Source organism: Pseudophryne corroboree, chromosome 3, assembly GCF_028390025.1.
Source record: "Pseudophryne corroboree isolate aPseCor3 chromosome 3, aPseCor3.hap2, whole genome shotgun sequence".
In the NCBI taxonomy this organism is placed as follows: domain Eukaryota; kingdom Metazoa; phylum Chordata; class Amphibia; order Anura; family Myobatrachidae; genus Pseudophryne; species Pseudophryne corroboree.
The window spans coordinates 807,219,894-807,232,645 of record NC_086446.1 but is presented as its reverse complement, the minus strand read 5'-3'; the positions used below and the strand labels follow the sequence as shown (position 1 = coordinate 807,232,645).

Sequence of the window (12,752 nt, the reverse complement as noted above, 5' to 3'; positions counted from 1 at the left end):
CAGATCCTCTCCTCTAGCCCCTACCTGGATAACCTAGGGCACACCGCTAACCCCAGATCCTCTCTCCTAGCCAATACCTGGATGTCCTAAGGCACACTGCCAACCCCACATTCTGTCCTATAGCCCTACCTGGATATCCTAGGGCACACCACCAACCCCAGATCCTCTCCTCTAGCCCCTACCTGGATGTCCTAGGGAACACCGCCAACCCCAGTTCCTCTCCTCTAGTCCCTACCTAGATGTCCTAGGGCACACCGTCAACCCCAAATCCTCTCCTCTAGCCCCTACCTGGGTGAACTAGAGCACATCACCAATCACAGATCCTCTCCTCTAGCCCCTACCTGGATGTCTTAGTGTACATCACCAACCCCAGATCCTCTCCTTTAGCCCTTACTATTATAGTATCATAAAATTGGTTTGTTGGCAGCAATGCCTGTGATATATAAACCTAATCTGTACTAACGCATTGTCCATAGTTGGAATTACTGTCCTCTGAAGACTGCCGTTTTGTAACCTGGCCACCTCACCACTGGACTCAGGAATTCCTAGGACCACCTGAAAACACTAGTGGATGTATTTGTCTATGTGAATGAAAACAAGTTTATCAACAAAACACGAAATTACTAATGACTTTTCCATTCCTCCCAGGTGAACCTGGCCTACGCGTACGAGACGAAGGATGCCCTCTGTCTGGTACTCACATTAATGAATGGAGGAGACCTGAAGTTCCATATTTACAACATGGGGAACCCCGGCTTCCAAGAACAAAGGGCGTCCTTTTATGCAGCCGAAATACTGTGTGGCCTTGGTGACCTTCATCGAGAGAGCATTGTGTACCGGTGAGATGGCCATGCGTTGCTAGAGATCACACATCTGATCTGTAATACACCAACGTAATATATACGCTACATTATAAATTCTCACCACTTTATCTACATCATATTGAACTGTTCAATTTTAGATGTACTGTGGCTCACTGTTATTCTGTTCCATTTAGAGATCTGAAGCCAGAAAATATTCTTCTAGATGACTATGGTGAGTACACAAGGACTTTATGTTACCATGGTGAGTTCCAGCGAGCTTGAAGAGTATATTGCCATGTTGTCTCCAAAGATGAGATGTTAGGAAGGCAACTACTAGCGGCCGATGGGAATATTATTGGCGTAGATTATGACAGATTGAATTGTAGGTGTGAGCGGACAACTAAGATGAAAAGGCAGAAAGACATTAATTAACGTGGCTAATAACGATGGAAAGAGATCTGGATAGGATAAGTAAATTTGGGTAGAATCTGCATAGAGATGATACTGACATCGAAAGATATAATTAGTTTTCGAAGAGATGTGGTATAAGAGGAGAGGACCTAGGACTGGGAGAGGCTGAGAGAGGAGGCTGGAGAGAGCAGTCTGTGCACTGGGAGAGGCCGAGAGAGGAGGCTGGAGAGAGCAGTCTGTGTACTGGAGAGGTCGATAGACGAGGCTGGAGAGAGCAGTCTGAGCACTGGGAGAGGCTAAGAGAAGAGGCTCGAGAGAGCAGTCTGTGCACTAGGAGAGGTCGAGAGACGAGGCTGGAGAGAGCAGTCTGAGCACTGGGAGAGGCCAAGAGAGGAGGCTGGAGAGAGCAGTTGGTGCACTAGGAGAGGAGGCTGGAGAGAGCAGTCTGTGCATTGAGAGAAGCTGAGAGGGGAGGCTCAGTGTGTGCACTGATAGAGGCAGAGAGAGGAGCCTGGAGAGAGCAGTCTGTGCACTGGGAGAGGCAGAGAGAGTGGAGGCTGGAGAGAACAGTCTGTGCACCGAGAGAGGAGGCTGGAGAGAGCAGTCTATGTACTGGGAGAGGTCGAGAGACGAGGCTGGAGAGAGCAGTCTGAGCACTGGGAGAGGCTGAGAAGAGGCTGGAGAGAGCAGTCTGTGCACTAGGAGAGGAGGCTGGGGAGAGCAGTCTGTGCACTGGGAGAGGCTGGGAGGGGTGGCAGGAGAGAGCAGTCTGTGCACTGGGAGAGGCTGAGAGGGGAGGCTGATGAGAGTAGTCTGTACATTGGGAGAGGCTGAGAGGGGAGGCTGGAGAGAACAGTCTGTGCACTGGGAGAGGCAGAGAAAGGAGGCTGGAAAAAGCAGTCTGTGCACTAGGAATCTGGAGAGAGCAGTCTGTGCACTGGGAGAGGAGGTTGGAGAGAGCAGTCTGTGTACTGGGAGAGGCCGAGAGACGAGGCTGGAGAGAGCAGTCTGTGCACTAGGAGAGGAGGCTGGAGAGAGCAGTCTGTGCACTGGGAGAGGCTGAGAGGGGAGGCTCAGTGTGTGCACTGATAGAGGCAGAGAGAGGAGGCTGGAGAGAGCAGTCTGTGTACTGGGAGAGGCAGAGAGAGAAGGCTGGAGAGAGCAGTGTGTGCACTGATAGAGGCAGAGAGGGGAGGCTGGAGAGAGCAGTCTGTGTACTGGGAGAGGCAGAGAGAGAAGGCTGGAGAGAGCAGTGTGTGCACTGATAGAGGCAGAGAGAGGAGGCTGGAGAGAGCAGTCTGTTCACTGGGAGAGGCAGAGAGAGGAGGCTGGAGAGAGCAGTCTATGCACTGGGAGAGGCAGAGAGGGGAGGCTGGAGAGAGCAGTTTGTGCTGTGCACTAGGAGAGGAGGCTGGGGAGAGCAATCTGTGCACTGGGAGAGGCTGGGAGGGGTGGCAGGAGAGAGCAGTCTGTGCACTGGGAGAGGCTGAGAGGGGAGGCTGGAGAGAACAGTCTGTGCACCGAGAGAGGCCGAGAGAGGAGGCTGGAGAGAGCAGTCTATGTACTGGGAGAGGTCGAGAGACGAGGCTGGAGAGAGCAGTCTGAGCACTGGGAGAGGCTGAGAAGAGGCTGGAGAGAGCAGTCTGTGCACTAGGAGAGGAGGCTGGGGAGAGCAGTCTGTGCACTGGGAGAGGCTGGGAGGGGTGGCAGGAGAGAGCAGTCTGTGCACTGGGAGAGGCTGAGAGGGGAGGCGGATGAGAGTAGTCTGTACATTGGGAGAGGCTGAGAGGGGAGGCTGGAGAGAACAGTCTGTGCACTGGGAGAGGCAGAGAAAGGAGGCTGGAAAAAGCAGTCTGTGCACTAGGAATCTGGAGAGAGCAGTCTGTGCACTGGGAGAGGAGGTTGGAGAGAGCAGTCTGTGCATTGAGAGAAGCTGAGAGGGGAGGCTCAGTGTGTGCACTGATAGAGGCAGAGAGAGGAGGCTGGAGAGAGCAGTCTGTGCACTGGGAGAGGCAGAGAGAGGGGAGGCTGGAGAGAACAGTCTGTGCACCGAGAGAGGCCGAGAGAGGAGGCTGGAGAGAGCAGTCTATGTACTGGGAGAGGTCGAGAGACGAGGCTGGAGAGAGCAGTCTGAGCACTGGGAGAGGCTGAGAAGAGGCTGGAGAGAGCAGTCTGTGCACTAGGAGAGGAGGCTGGGGAGAGCAGTCTGTGCACTGGGAGAGGCTGGGAGGGGTGGCAGGAGAGAGCAGTCTGTGCACTGGGAGAGGCTGAGAGGGGAGGCGGATGAGAGTAGTCTGTACATTGGGAGAGGCTGAGAGGGGAGGCTGGAGAGAACAGTCTGTGCACTGGGAGAGGCAGAGAAAGGAGGCTGGAAAAAGCAGTCTGTGCACTAGGAATCTGGAGAGAGCAGTCTGTGCACTGGGAGAGGAGGTTGGAGAGAGCAGTCTGTGTACTGGGAGAGGCCGAGAGACGAGGCTGGAGAGAGCAGTCTGTGCACTAGGAGAGGAGGCTGGAGAGAGCAGTCTGTGCACTGGGAGAGGCTGAGAGGGGAGGCTCAGTGTGTGCACTGATAGAGGCAGAGAGAGGAGGCTGGAGAGAGCAGTCTGTGTACTGGGAGAGGCAGAGAGAGAAGGCTGGAGAGAGCAGTGTGTGCACTGATAGAGGCAGAGAGGGGAGGCTGGAGAGAGCAGTCTGTTCACTGGGAGAGGCAGAGAGAGAAGGCTGGAGAGAGCAGTGTGTGCACTGATAGAGGCAGAGAGAGGAGGCTGGAGAGAGCAGTCTGTGTACTGGGAGAGGCAGAGAGAGAAGGCTGGAGAGAGCAGTGTGTGCACTGATAGAGGCAGAGAGAGGAGGCTGGAGAGAGCAGTCTGTTCACTGGGAGAGGCAGAGAGAGGAGGCTGGAGAGAGCAGTCTATGCACTGGGAGAGGCAGAGAGGGGAGGCTGGAGAGAGCAGTTTGTGCTGTGCACTAGGAGAGGAGGCTGGGGAGAGCAGTCTGTGCACTGGGAGAGGCTGGGAGGGGTGGCAGGAGAGACCAGTCTGTGCACTGGGAGAGGCTGAGAGGGGAGGCTGGAGAGAACAGTCTGTGCACCGAGAGAGGCCGAGAGAGGAGGCTGGAGAGAGCAGTCTATGTACTGGGAGAGGTCGAGAGACGAGGCTGGAGAGAGCAGTCTGAGCACTGGGAGAGGCTGAGAAGAGGCTGGAGAGAGCAGTCTGTGCACTGGGAGAGGCTGAGAGGGGAGGCTGGAGAGAACAGTCTGTGCACCGAGAGAGGCCGAGAGAGGAGGCTGGAGAGAGCAGTCTGAGCACTGGGAGAGGCTGAGAAGAGGCTGGGGAGAGCAGTCTGTGCACTGGGAGAGGCTGGGAGGGGTGGCAGGAGAGAGCAGTCTGTGCACTGGGAGAGGCTGGGAGGGGTGGCAGGAGAGAGCAGTCTGTGCACTGGGAGAGGCTGAGAGGGGAGGCTGATGAGAGTAGTCTGTACATTGGGAGAGGCTGAGAGGGGAGGCTGGAGAGAACAGTCTGTGCACTGGGAGAGGCAGAGAAAGGAGGCTGGAAAAAGCAGTCTGTGCACTAGGAATCTGGAGAGAGCAGTCTGTGCACTGGGAGAGGAGGTTGGAGAGAGCAGTCTGTGTACTGGGAGAGGCCGAGAGACGAGGCTGGAGAGAGCAGTCTGTGCACTAGGAGAGGAGGCTGGAGAGAGCAGTCTGTGCACTGGGAGAGGCTGAGAGGGGAGGCTCAGTGTGTGCACTGATAGAGGCAGAGAGAGGAGGCTGGAGAGAGCAGTCTGTGTACTGGGAGAGGCAGAGAGAGAAGGCTGGAGAGAGCAGTCTATGTACTGGGAGAGGTCGAGAGACGAGGCTGGAGAGAGCAGTCTGAGCACTGGGAGAGGCTGAGAAGAGGCTGGAGAGAGCAGTCTGTGCACTAGGAGAGGAGGCTGGGGAGAGCAGTCTGTGCACTGGGAGAGGCTGGGAGGGGTGGCAGGAGAGAGCAGTCTGTGTACTGGGAGAGGCCGAGAGAGGAGGCTGGAGAGAGCAGTCTATGTACTGGGAGAGGTCGAGAGACGAGGCTGGAGAGAGCAGTCTGAGCACTGGGAGAGGCTGAGAAGAGGCTGGAGAGAGCAGTCTGTGCACTAGGAGAGGAGGCTGGGGAGAGCAGTCTGTGCACTGGGAGAGGCTGGGAGGGGTGGCAGGAGAGAGCAGTCTGTGCACTGGGAGAGGCTGAGAGGGGAGGCGGATGAGAGTAGTCTGTACATTGGGAGAGGCTGAGAGGGGAGGCTGGAGAGAACAGTCTGTGCACTGGGAGAGGCAGAGAAAGGAGGCTGGAAAAAGCAGTCTGTGCACTAGGAATCTGGAGAGAGCAGTCTGTGCACTGGGAGAGGAGGTTGGAGAGAGCAGTCTGTGCATTGAGAGAAGCTGAGAGGGGAGGCTCAGTGTGTGCACTGATAGAGGCAGAGAGAGGAGGCTGGAGAGAGCAGTCTGTGCACTGGGAGAGGCAGAGAGAGGGGAGGCTGGAGAGAACAGTCTGTGCACCGAGAGAGGCCGAGAGAGGAGGCTGGAGAGAGCAGTCTATGTACTGGGAGAGGTCGAGAGACGAGGCTGGAGAGAGCAGTCTGAGCACTGGGAGAGGCTGAGAAGAGGCTGGAGAGAGCAGTCTGTGCACTAGGAGAGGAGGCTGGGGAGAGCAGTCTGTGCACTGGGAGAGGCTGAGAGGGGAGGCTCAGTGTGTGCACTGATAGAGGCAGAGAGAGGAGGCTGGAGAGAGCAGTCTGTGTACTGGGAGAGGCAGAGAGAGAAGGCTGGAGAGAGCAGTGTGTGCACTGATAGAGGCAGAGAGGGGAGGCTGGAGAGAGCAGTCTGTTCACTGGGAGAGGCAGAGAGAGAAGGCTGGAGAGAGCAGTGTGTGCACTGATAGAGGCAGAGAGAGGAGGCTGGAGAGAGCAGTCTGTGTACTGGGAGAGGCAGAGAGAGAAGGCTGGAGAGAGCAGTGTGTGCACTGATAGAGGCAGAGAGAGGAGGCTGGAGAGAGCAGTCTGTTCACTGGGAGAGGCAGAGAGAGGAGGCTGGAGAGAGCAGTCTATGTACTGGGAGAGGTCGAGAGACGAGGCTGGAGAGAGCAGTCTGAGCACTGGGAGAGGCTGAGAAGAGGCTGGAGAGAGCAGTCTGTGCACTGGGAGAGGCTGAGAGGGGAGGCTGGAGAGAACAGTCTGTGCACCGAGAGAGGCCGAGAGAGGAGGCTGGAGAGAGCAGTCTGAGCACTGGGAGAGGCTGAGAAGAGGCTGGGGAGAGCAGTCTGTGCACTGGGAGAGGCTGGGAGGGGTGGCAGGAGAGAGCAGTCTGTGCACTGGGAGAGGCTGGGAGGGGTGGCAGGAGAGAGCAGTCTGTGCACTGGGAGAGGCTGAGAGGGGAGGCTGATGAGAGTAGTCTGTACATTGGGAGAGGCTGAGAGGGGAGGCTGGAGAGAACAGTCTGTGCACTGGGAGAGGCAGAGAAAGGAGGCTGGAAAAAGCAGTCTGTGCACTAGGAATCTGGAGAGAGCAGTCTGTGCACTGGGAGAGGAGGTTGGAGAGAGCAGTCTGTGTACTGGGAGAGGCCGAGAGACGAGGCTGGAGAGAGCAGTCTGTGCACTAGGAGAGGAGGCTGGAGAGAGCAGTCTGTGCACTGGGAGAGGCTGAGAGGGGAGGCTCAGTGTGTGCACTGATAGAGGCAGAGAGAGGAGGCTGGAGAGAGCAGTCTGTGTACTGGGAGAGGCAGAGAGAGAAGGCAGGAGAGAGCAGTGTGTGCACTGATAGAGGCAGAGAGGGGAGGCTGGAGAGAGCAGTCTGTTCACTGGGAGAGGCAGAGAGAGGAGGCTGGAGAGAGCAGTCTATGCACTGGGAGAGGCAGAGAGGGGAGGCTGGAGAGAGCAGTTTGTGCTGTGCACTAGGAGAGGAGGCTGGGGAGAGCAGTCTGTGCACTGGGAGAGGCTGGGAGGGGTGGCAGGAGAGAGCAGTCTGTGCACTGGGAGAGGCTGAGAGGGGAGGCTGGAGAGAACAGTCTGTGCACTGGGAGAGGCAGAGAGGGGAGGCTGGAGAGAACAGTCTGTGCACTGGGAGAGGCAGGGAAAGGAGGCTGGAAAAAGCAGTCTGTGCACTAGGAATCTGGAGAGAGCAGTCTGTGCACTGGGAGAGGAGGCTGGAGAGAGCAGTCTGTGTACTGGGAGAGGCCGAGAGACGAGGCTGGAGAGAGCAGTCTGTGCACTGGGTGAGGCTGAGAGGGGAGGCTGGAGAGAGCAGTCTGTGCACTGGGAGAGGAGGCTGAAAAGAGCAGTCTGTGCACTGAGAGAAGCTGAGAGGGGAGGCTCAGTGTGTGCACTGATAGAGGCAGAGAGAGGAGGCTGGAGAGAGCAGTCTGTGTACTGGGAGAGGCAGAGAGAGAAGGCTGGAGAGAGCAGTCTGTGCACTGATAGAGGCAGAGAGGGGAGGCTGGAGAGAGCAGTCTGTGTACTGGGAGAGGCAGAGAGAGAAGGCTGGAGAGAGCAGTCTGTGCACTGATAGAGGCAGAGAGGGGAGGCTGGAGAGAGCAGTCTATGCACTGGGAGAGGCAGAGAGGGGAGGCTGGAGAGAGCAGTCTAATCACTGGGAGAGGCAGAGAGGGGAGGCTGGAGAGAGCAGTCTGTGCACTAGAGAGGAGGCTGGAGAGGCAGAGAGAGGAGGCTGGAGAGAGCAGTCTGTGTACTGGGAGAGGCATAGAGAGGAGGCTGGAGAGGCAGAGAGAGGAGGCTGGAGAGAGCAGTCTGTGCACTAGGAGAGGAGGCTGGGGAGAGCAGTCTGTGCACTGGGAGAGGCTGGGAGGGGTGGCAGGAGAGAGCAGTTTGTGCACTGGGAGAGGCAGAGAAAGGAGGCTGGAGAAAGCAGTCTGTGCACTAGGAATCTGGAGAGAGCAGTCTGTGCACTGGGAGAGGCAGAGAGAGGAGGCTGGAGAGAGCTGTCTGTGCACTAGGAATCTGGAGAGAGCAGTCTGTGCACTGGGAGAGGCAGAGAGAGGAGGCTGGAGAGAGCTGTCTGTGCACTAGGAGAGGAGGCTGGAGAGAGCAGTCTGTGCACTGGGAGAGGCTGAGAGGGGAGGCTGATAAGAGTAGTCTGTGCACTGGGAGAGGCAGAGAGAGGAGGCTGGAGAGAGCAGTCTGTGCACTAGAGAGGAGGCTGGAGAGGCAGAGAGAGGAGGCTGGAGAGAGCAGTCTGAGCATTGGGATAGGCTAAGAGAGGAGGCAGGAGAGAGCAGTGTGTGCACTGGGAGAGGCAGAGAGAGGAGGCTGGAGAGAGCAGTCTGTGCACTGGGAGAGGCAGAGAGAGGAGGCTGGAGAGAGCAGTCTGTGCACTGGGAGAGGCAGAGAGAGGAGGCTGGAGAGAGCAGTCTGTGCACTAGGAGAGGAGGCTGGAGAGAGCAGTCTGTGCACTGGGAGAGGCTGAGAGGGGAGGCTGATAAGAGTAGTCTGTGCACTGGGAGAGGCTGAGAGAGGAGGCTGGAGAGAGCAGTCTATGCACTGGGAGAGGCAGAGAGAGGAGGCTGGAGAGAGCAGTCTGTGCACTAGAGAGGAGGCTGGAGAGGCAGAGAGAGGAGGCTGGAGAGAGCAGTCTGAGCATTGGGATAGGCTAAGAGAGGAGGCAGGAGAGAGTAGTCTGTGCACTGGGAGAGGCTGAGAGGGGAGGCTGATGAGAGTAGTCTGTACATTGGGAGAGGCTGAGAGAGGAGGCTGATGAGAGTAGTCTGAGCACTGGGAGAGGCCGAGAGAGGAGGCTGGAGAGAGCAGTCTGTGCACTGGGAGAGGAGGCTGAAAAGAGCAGTCTGTGCACTGAGAGAAGCTGAGAGGGGAGGCTGGAGAGAGCAGTCTGTGTACTGGGAGAGGCAGAGAGAGGAGGCTGGAGAGAGCAGTGTGTGCACTGATAGAGGCAGAGAGGGGAGGCTGGAGAGAGCAGTCTGTGTACTGGGAGAGGCAGAGAGAGAAGGCTGGAGAGAGCAGTCTGTGCACTGATAGAGGCAGAGAGGGGAGGCTGGAGAGAGCAGTCTGTGTACTGGGAGAGGCAGAGAGAGAAGGCTGGAGAGAGCAGTCTGTGCACTGATAGAGGCAGAGAGGGGAGGCTGGAGAGAGCAGTCTATGCACTGGGAGAGGCAGAGAGGGGAGGCTGGAGAGAGCAGTCTAATCACTGGGAGAGGCAGAGAGGGGAGGCTGGAGAGAGCAGTCTGTGCACTAGAGAGGAGGCTGGAGAGGCAGAGAGAGGAGGCTGGAGAGAGCAGTCTGTGTACTGGGAGAGGCATAGAGAGGAGGCTGGAGAGGCAGAGAGAGGAGGCTGGAGAGAGCAGTCTGTGCACTAGGAGAGGAGGCTGGGGAGAGCAGTCTGTGCACTGGGAGAGGCTGGGAGGGGTGGCAGGAGAGAGCAGTTTGTGCACTGGGAGAGGCAGAGAAAGGAGGCTGGAGAAAGCAGTCTGTGCACTAGGAATCTGGAGAGAGCAGTCTGTGCACTGGGAGAGGCAGAGAGAGGAGGCTGGAGAGAGCTGTCTGTGCACTAGGAATCTGGAGAGAGCAGTCTGTGCACTGGGAGAGGCAGAGAGAGGAGGCTGGAGAGAGCTGTCTGTGCACTAGGAGAGGAGGCTGGAGAGAGCAGTCTGTGCACTGGGAGAGGCTGAGAGGGGAGGCTGATAAGAGTAGTCTGTGCACTGGGAGAGGCAGAGAGAGGAGGCTGGAGAGAGCAGTCTGTGCACTAGAGAGGAGGCTGGAGAGGCAGAGAGAGGAGGCTGGAGAGAGCAGTCTGAGCATTGGGATAGGCTAAGAGAGGAGGCAGGAGAGAGCAGTGTGTGCACTGGGAGAGGCAGAGAGAGGAGGCTGGAGAGAGCAGTCTGTGCACTGGGAGAGGCAGAGAGAGGAGGCTGGAGAGAGCAGTCTGTGCACTGGGAGAGGCAGAGAGAGGAGGCTGGAGAGAGCAGTCTGTGCACTAGGAGAGGAGGCTGGAGAGAGCAGTCTGTGCACTGGGAGAGGCTGAGAGGGGAGGCTGATAAGAGTAGTCTGTGCACTGGGAGAGGCTGAGAGAGGAGGCTGGAGAGAGCAGTCTATGCACTGGGAGAGGCAGAGAGAGGAGGCTGGAGAGAGCAGTCTGTGCACTAGAGAGGAGGCTGGAGAGGCAGAGAGAGGAGGCTGGAGAGAGCAGTCTGAGCATTGGGATAGGCTAAGAGAGGAGGCAGGAGAGAGTAGTCTGTGCACTGGGAGAGGCTGAGAGGGGAGGCTGATGAGAGTAGTCTGTACATTGGGAGAGGCTGAGAGAGGAGGCTGATGAGAGTAGTCTGAGCACTGGGAGAGGCCGAGAGATGAGGCTGAAAAGAGCAGTCTGTGCACTGAGAGAAGCTGAGAGGGGAGGCTGGAGAGAGCAGTCTGTGCACTGGGAGAGGCAGAGAGGGGAGGCTGGAGAGAGCAGTCTGTGCACTAGAGAGGAGGCTGGAGAGGCAGAGAGAGGAGGCTGGAGAGAGCAGTCTGTGCACTGGGAGAGGCAGAGAGGGGAGGCTGGAGAGAGCAGTCTGTGCACTGGGAGAGGCAGAGAGGGGAGGCTGGAGAGAGCAGTCTATGCACTAGAGAGGAGGCTGGAGAGGCAGAGAGAGGAGGCTGGAGAGAGCAGTCTGTGCACTGGGAGAGGAGGCTGGGGAGAGCAGGTAGGAGGCACATGTACAGTGAGGATAATATGAGGCCGCTGAGTGCCTCGGGAAGATGGTGGGATGTCAGAGAATAAGAGACAGGGCAGCCAGGTAGAGACGTAGCACTAATTACTACTGATCATTACTTATATTAATTCATGCTGCTGCTGTGTGGGGTTTGTAGTTTCCCTGTGACACGATGTTGCTGCTGCTGTTATCAGAGCCGGCCCTAACCAATATGATGCCCTAGGCAAGATTTTGGCTGGTGCCCCCTAGCACCACCGCTAGTTCTGCAGGAGATGCCTGGCATGAGTCAGCTGGCAGCTCAGCTAACGTTGGGCACCTTTTGTTTATGAAAATGCATCTTATTTGCATTACTATGTGGCTAGGATGCACAAGCAGCTTCTGCTGATTAAAATGATATGCAGCATGCCTATATACTGTGTGCGACTGCGGCTGTATCTGCATATGAAATGCTACATTACAGTGATTTCCAGGAATACATGCAACGTAGCATTTTGTATGCAGATACAGCCGCAGTCACACACAGAATATAGGCATGCCGCATATCATTTTACTCAGCAGGAGCGGCTGGTGCCCCTAAGCATACCAAATGCCCTAGGCATTTGCTTAGTTTGCCTATGCCTAAGGCCGGCTCTGGCTGTTATATTGGATCATACAGATCCGGGTGATTGTGTCTCAGTCTCCCCTCTCTCTAATTCACGTTCTAGTCGGTACCTCCCCTGTTCCTCTCTCTATACCGTGTCACTTTATATTGTTCCTAAATGCTGCTGCTCGTATTGAGGAAAACAAGGAACGCAGCTGCGCGTTTTCACACGGTGGGCGCTTATCGAACCCCTGCCCATGTGTATGCGCCGCAATGCGCACGCGCATCTCTATACAGCGACAGGATGGTGCAAAAATTTAGAACGCACAGCTGTTCGCAAGGTGATTGGCAGGAAGAGGACGTTTGTGGGTGATGTCTGTCCGTTTTCTGGGAGTGTCCGGGAAAACCCAGGCGTTCCCAAGCGTTTTCAGGGCGGGTGTGTGACGTGAGCTCCGGCCGTGATCAGCCTGTGTGTATCGCACTGCCGGAGTAAGTCCTGGGCTGCGCACACTCTGCACAGGGTGGAAATATAATTTGATGGTGAGTGTGATGCGCACGGATTTGCAGCTCAGGGAAATTTTCGCACAGCGTACACATTGCACGGGGCAAATTTTCACTTCACCTGGGCAGCGTTATCCGATCTCAGGGCAGTGTCATTTGCAGCGCAGCGATCAGGTGTGAATTGGACCCATTCACAGGACCAGTCCAACCCAGCACAAATCAGCGAAACATCGTGAGCTACTAAAGTGATCAGATTGTGTGCACCCCTCGTACCACAGCTGCTGCAGAACCTCGCACGTACAAGCAGCAGTTTGGGATTCTCGAGCGGGTGAATAGTTGCTATTTTTGCACTAGTGTTAAACCCTCACGACACTGACTGGGCCGGGGCCCAGATTCTCTAATATTCTGGCGTCTTTCTTTCCCAAGAACACTCCATGTGTAAACACGGCCAAAATAAAGAATGTTTCCACCATGAGCAGCTAATTAATCTGCGGCTGAGATGTACTGTACGTCAGGCTGTGCGGATAACGGGGAGAACTCCAGGGAGTGATGATCAACAGAGATAGACAGGAGGAGCGTTATCTGTACACGAGATGGTTTATCTGACCTGTATCTACCCTACAAGACTGAGGTCTCACCATCTGCTCTGCGTTATTACATACAAGTGCCGTGTTCCAGGCTAAAACATGATATATACATGATACCTCCGCAACACACTACCTCCTAACAAGTAACACACTGCCGCACTCTTCTCTGTCCTACCTCCACCAAC

General features: G+C 56.3%; 1 protein-coding gene across 1 annotated transcript in view; it reads left to right on the top strand.

Moving 5' to 3' along the window:
• GRK5 (G protein-coupled receptor kinase 5) overlaps positions 1-12,752 on the top strand; it is a 269,390-nt gene that overhangs the window by 176,974 nt on the left and 79,664 nt on the right. Inside the window, exons 9-10 of the mRNA XM_063962703.1 lie at positions 649-839; positions 998-1,035. Of these exons, the coding sequence (XP_063818773.1) occupies positions 649-839; positions 998-1,035 (229 nt within the window). The remainder of the gene's footprint in view (positions 1-648; positions 840-997; positions 1,036-12,752) is intronic.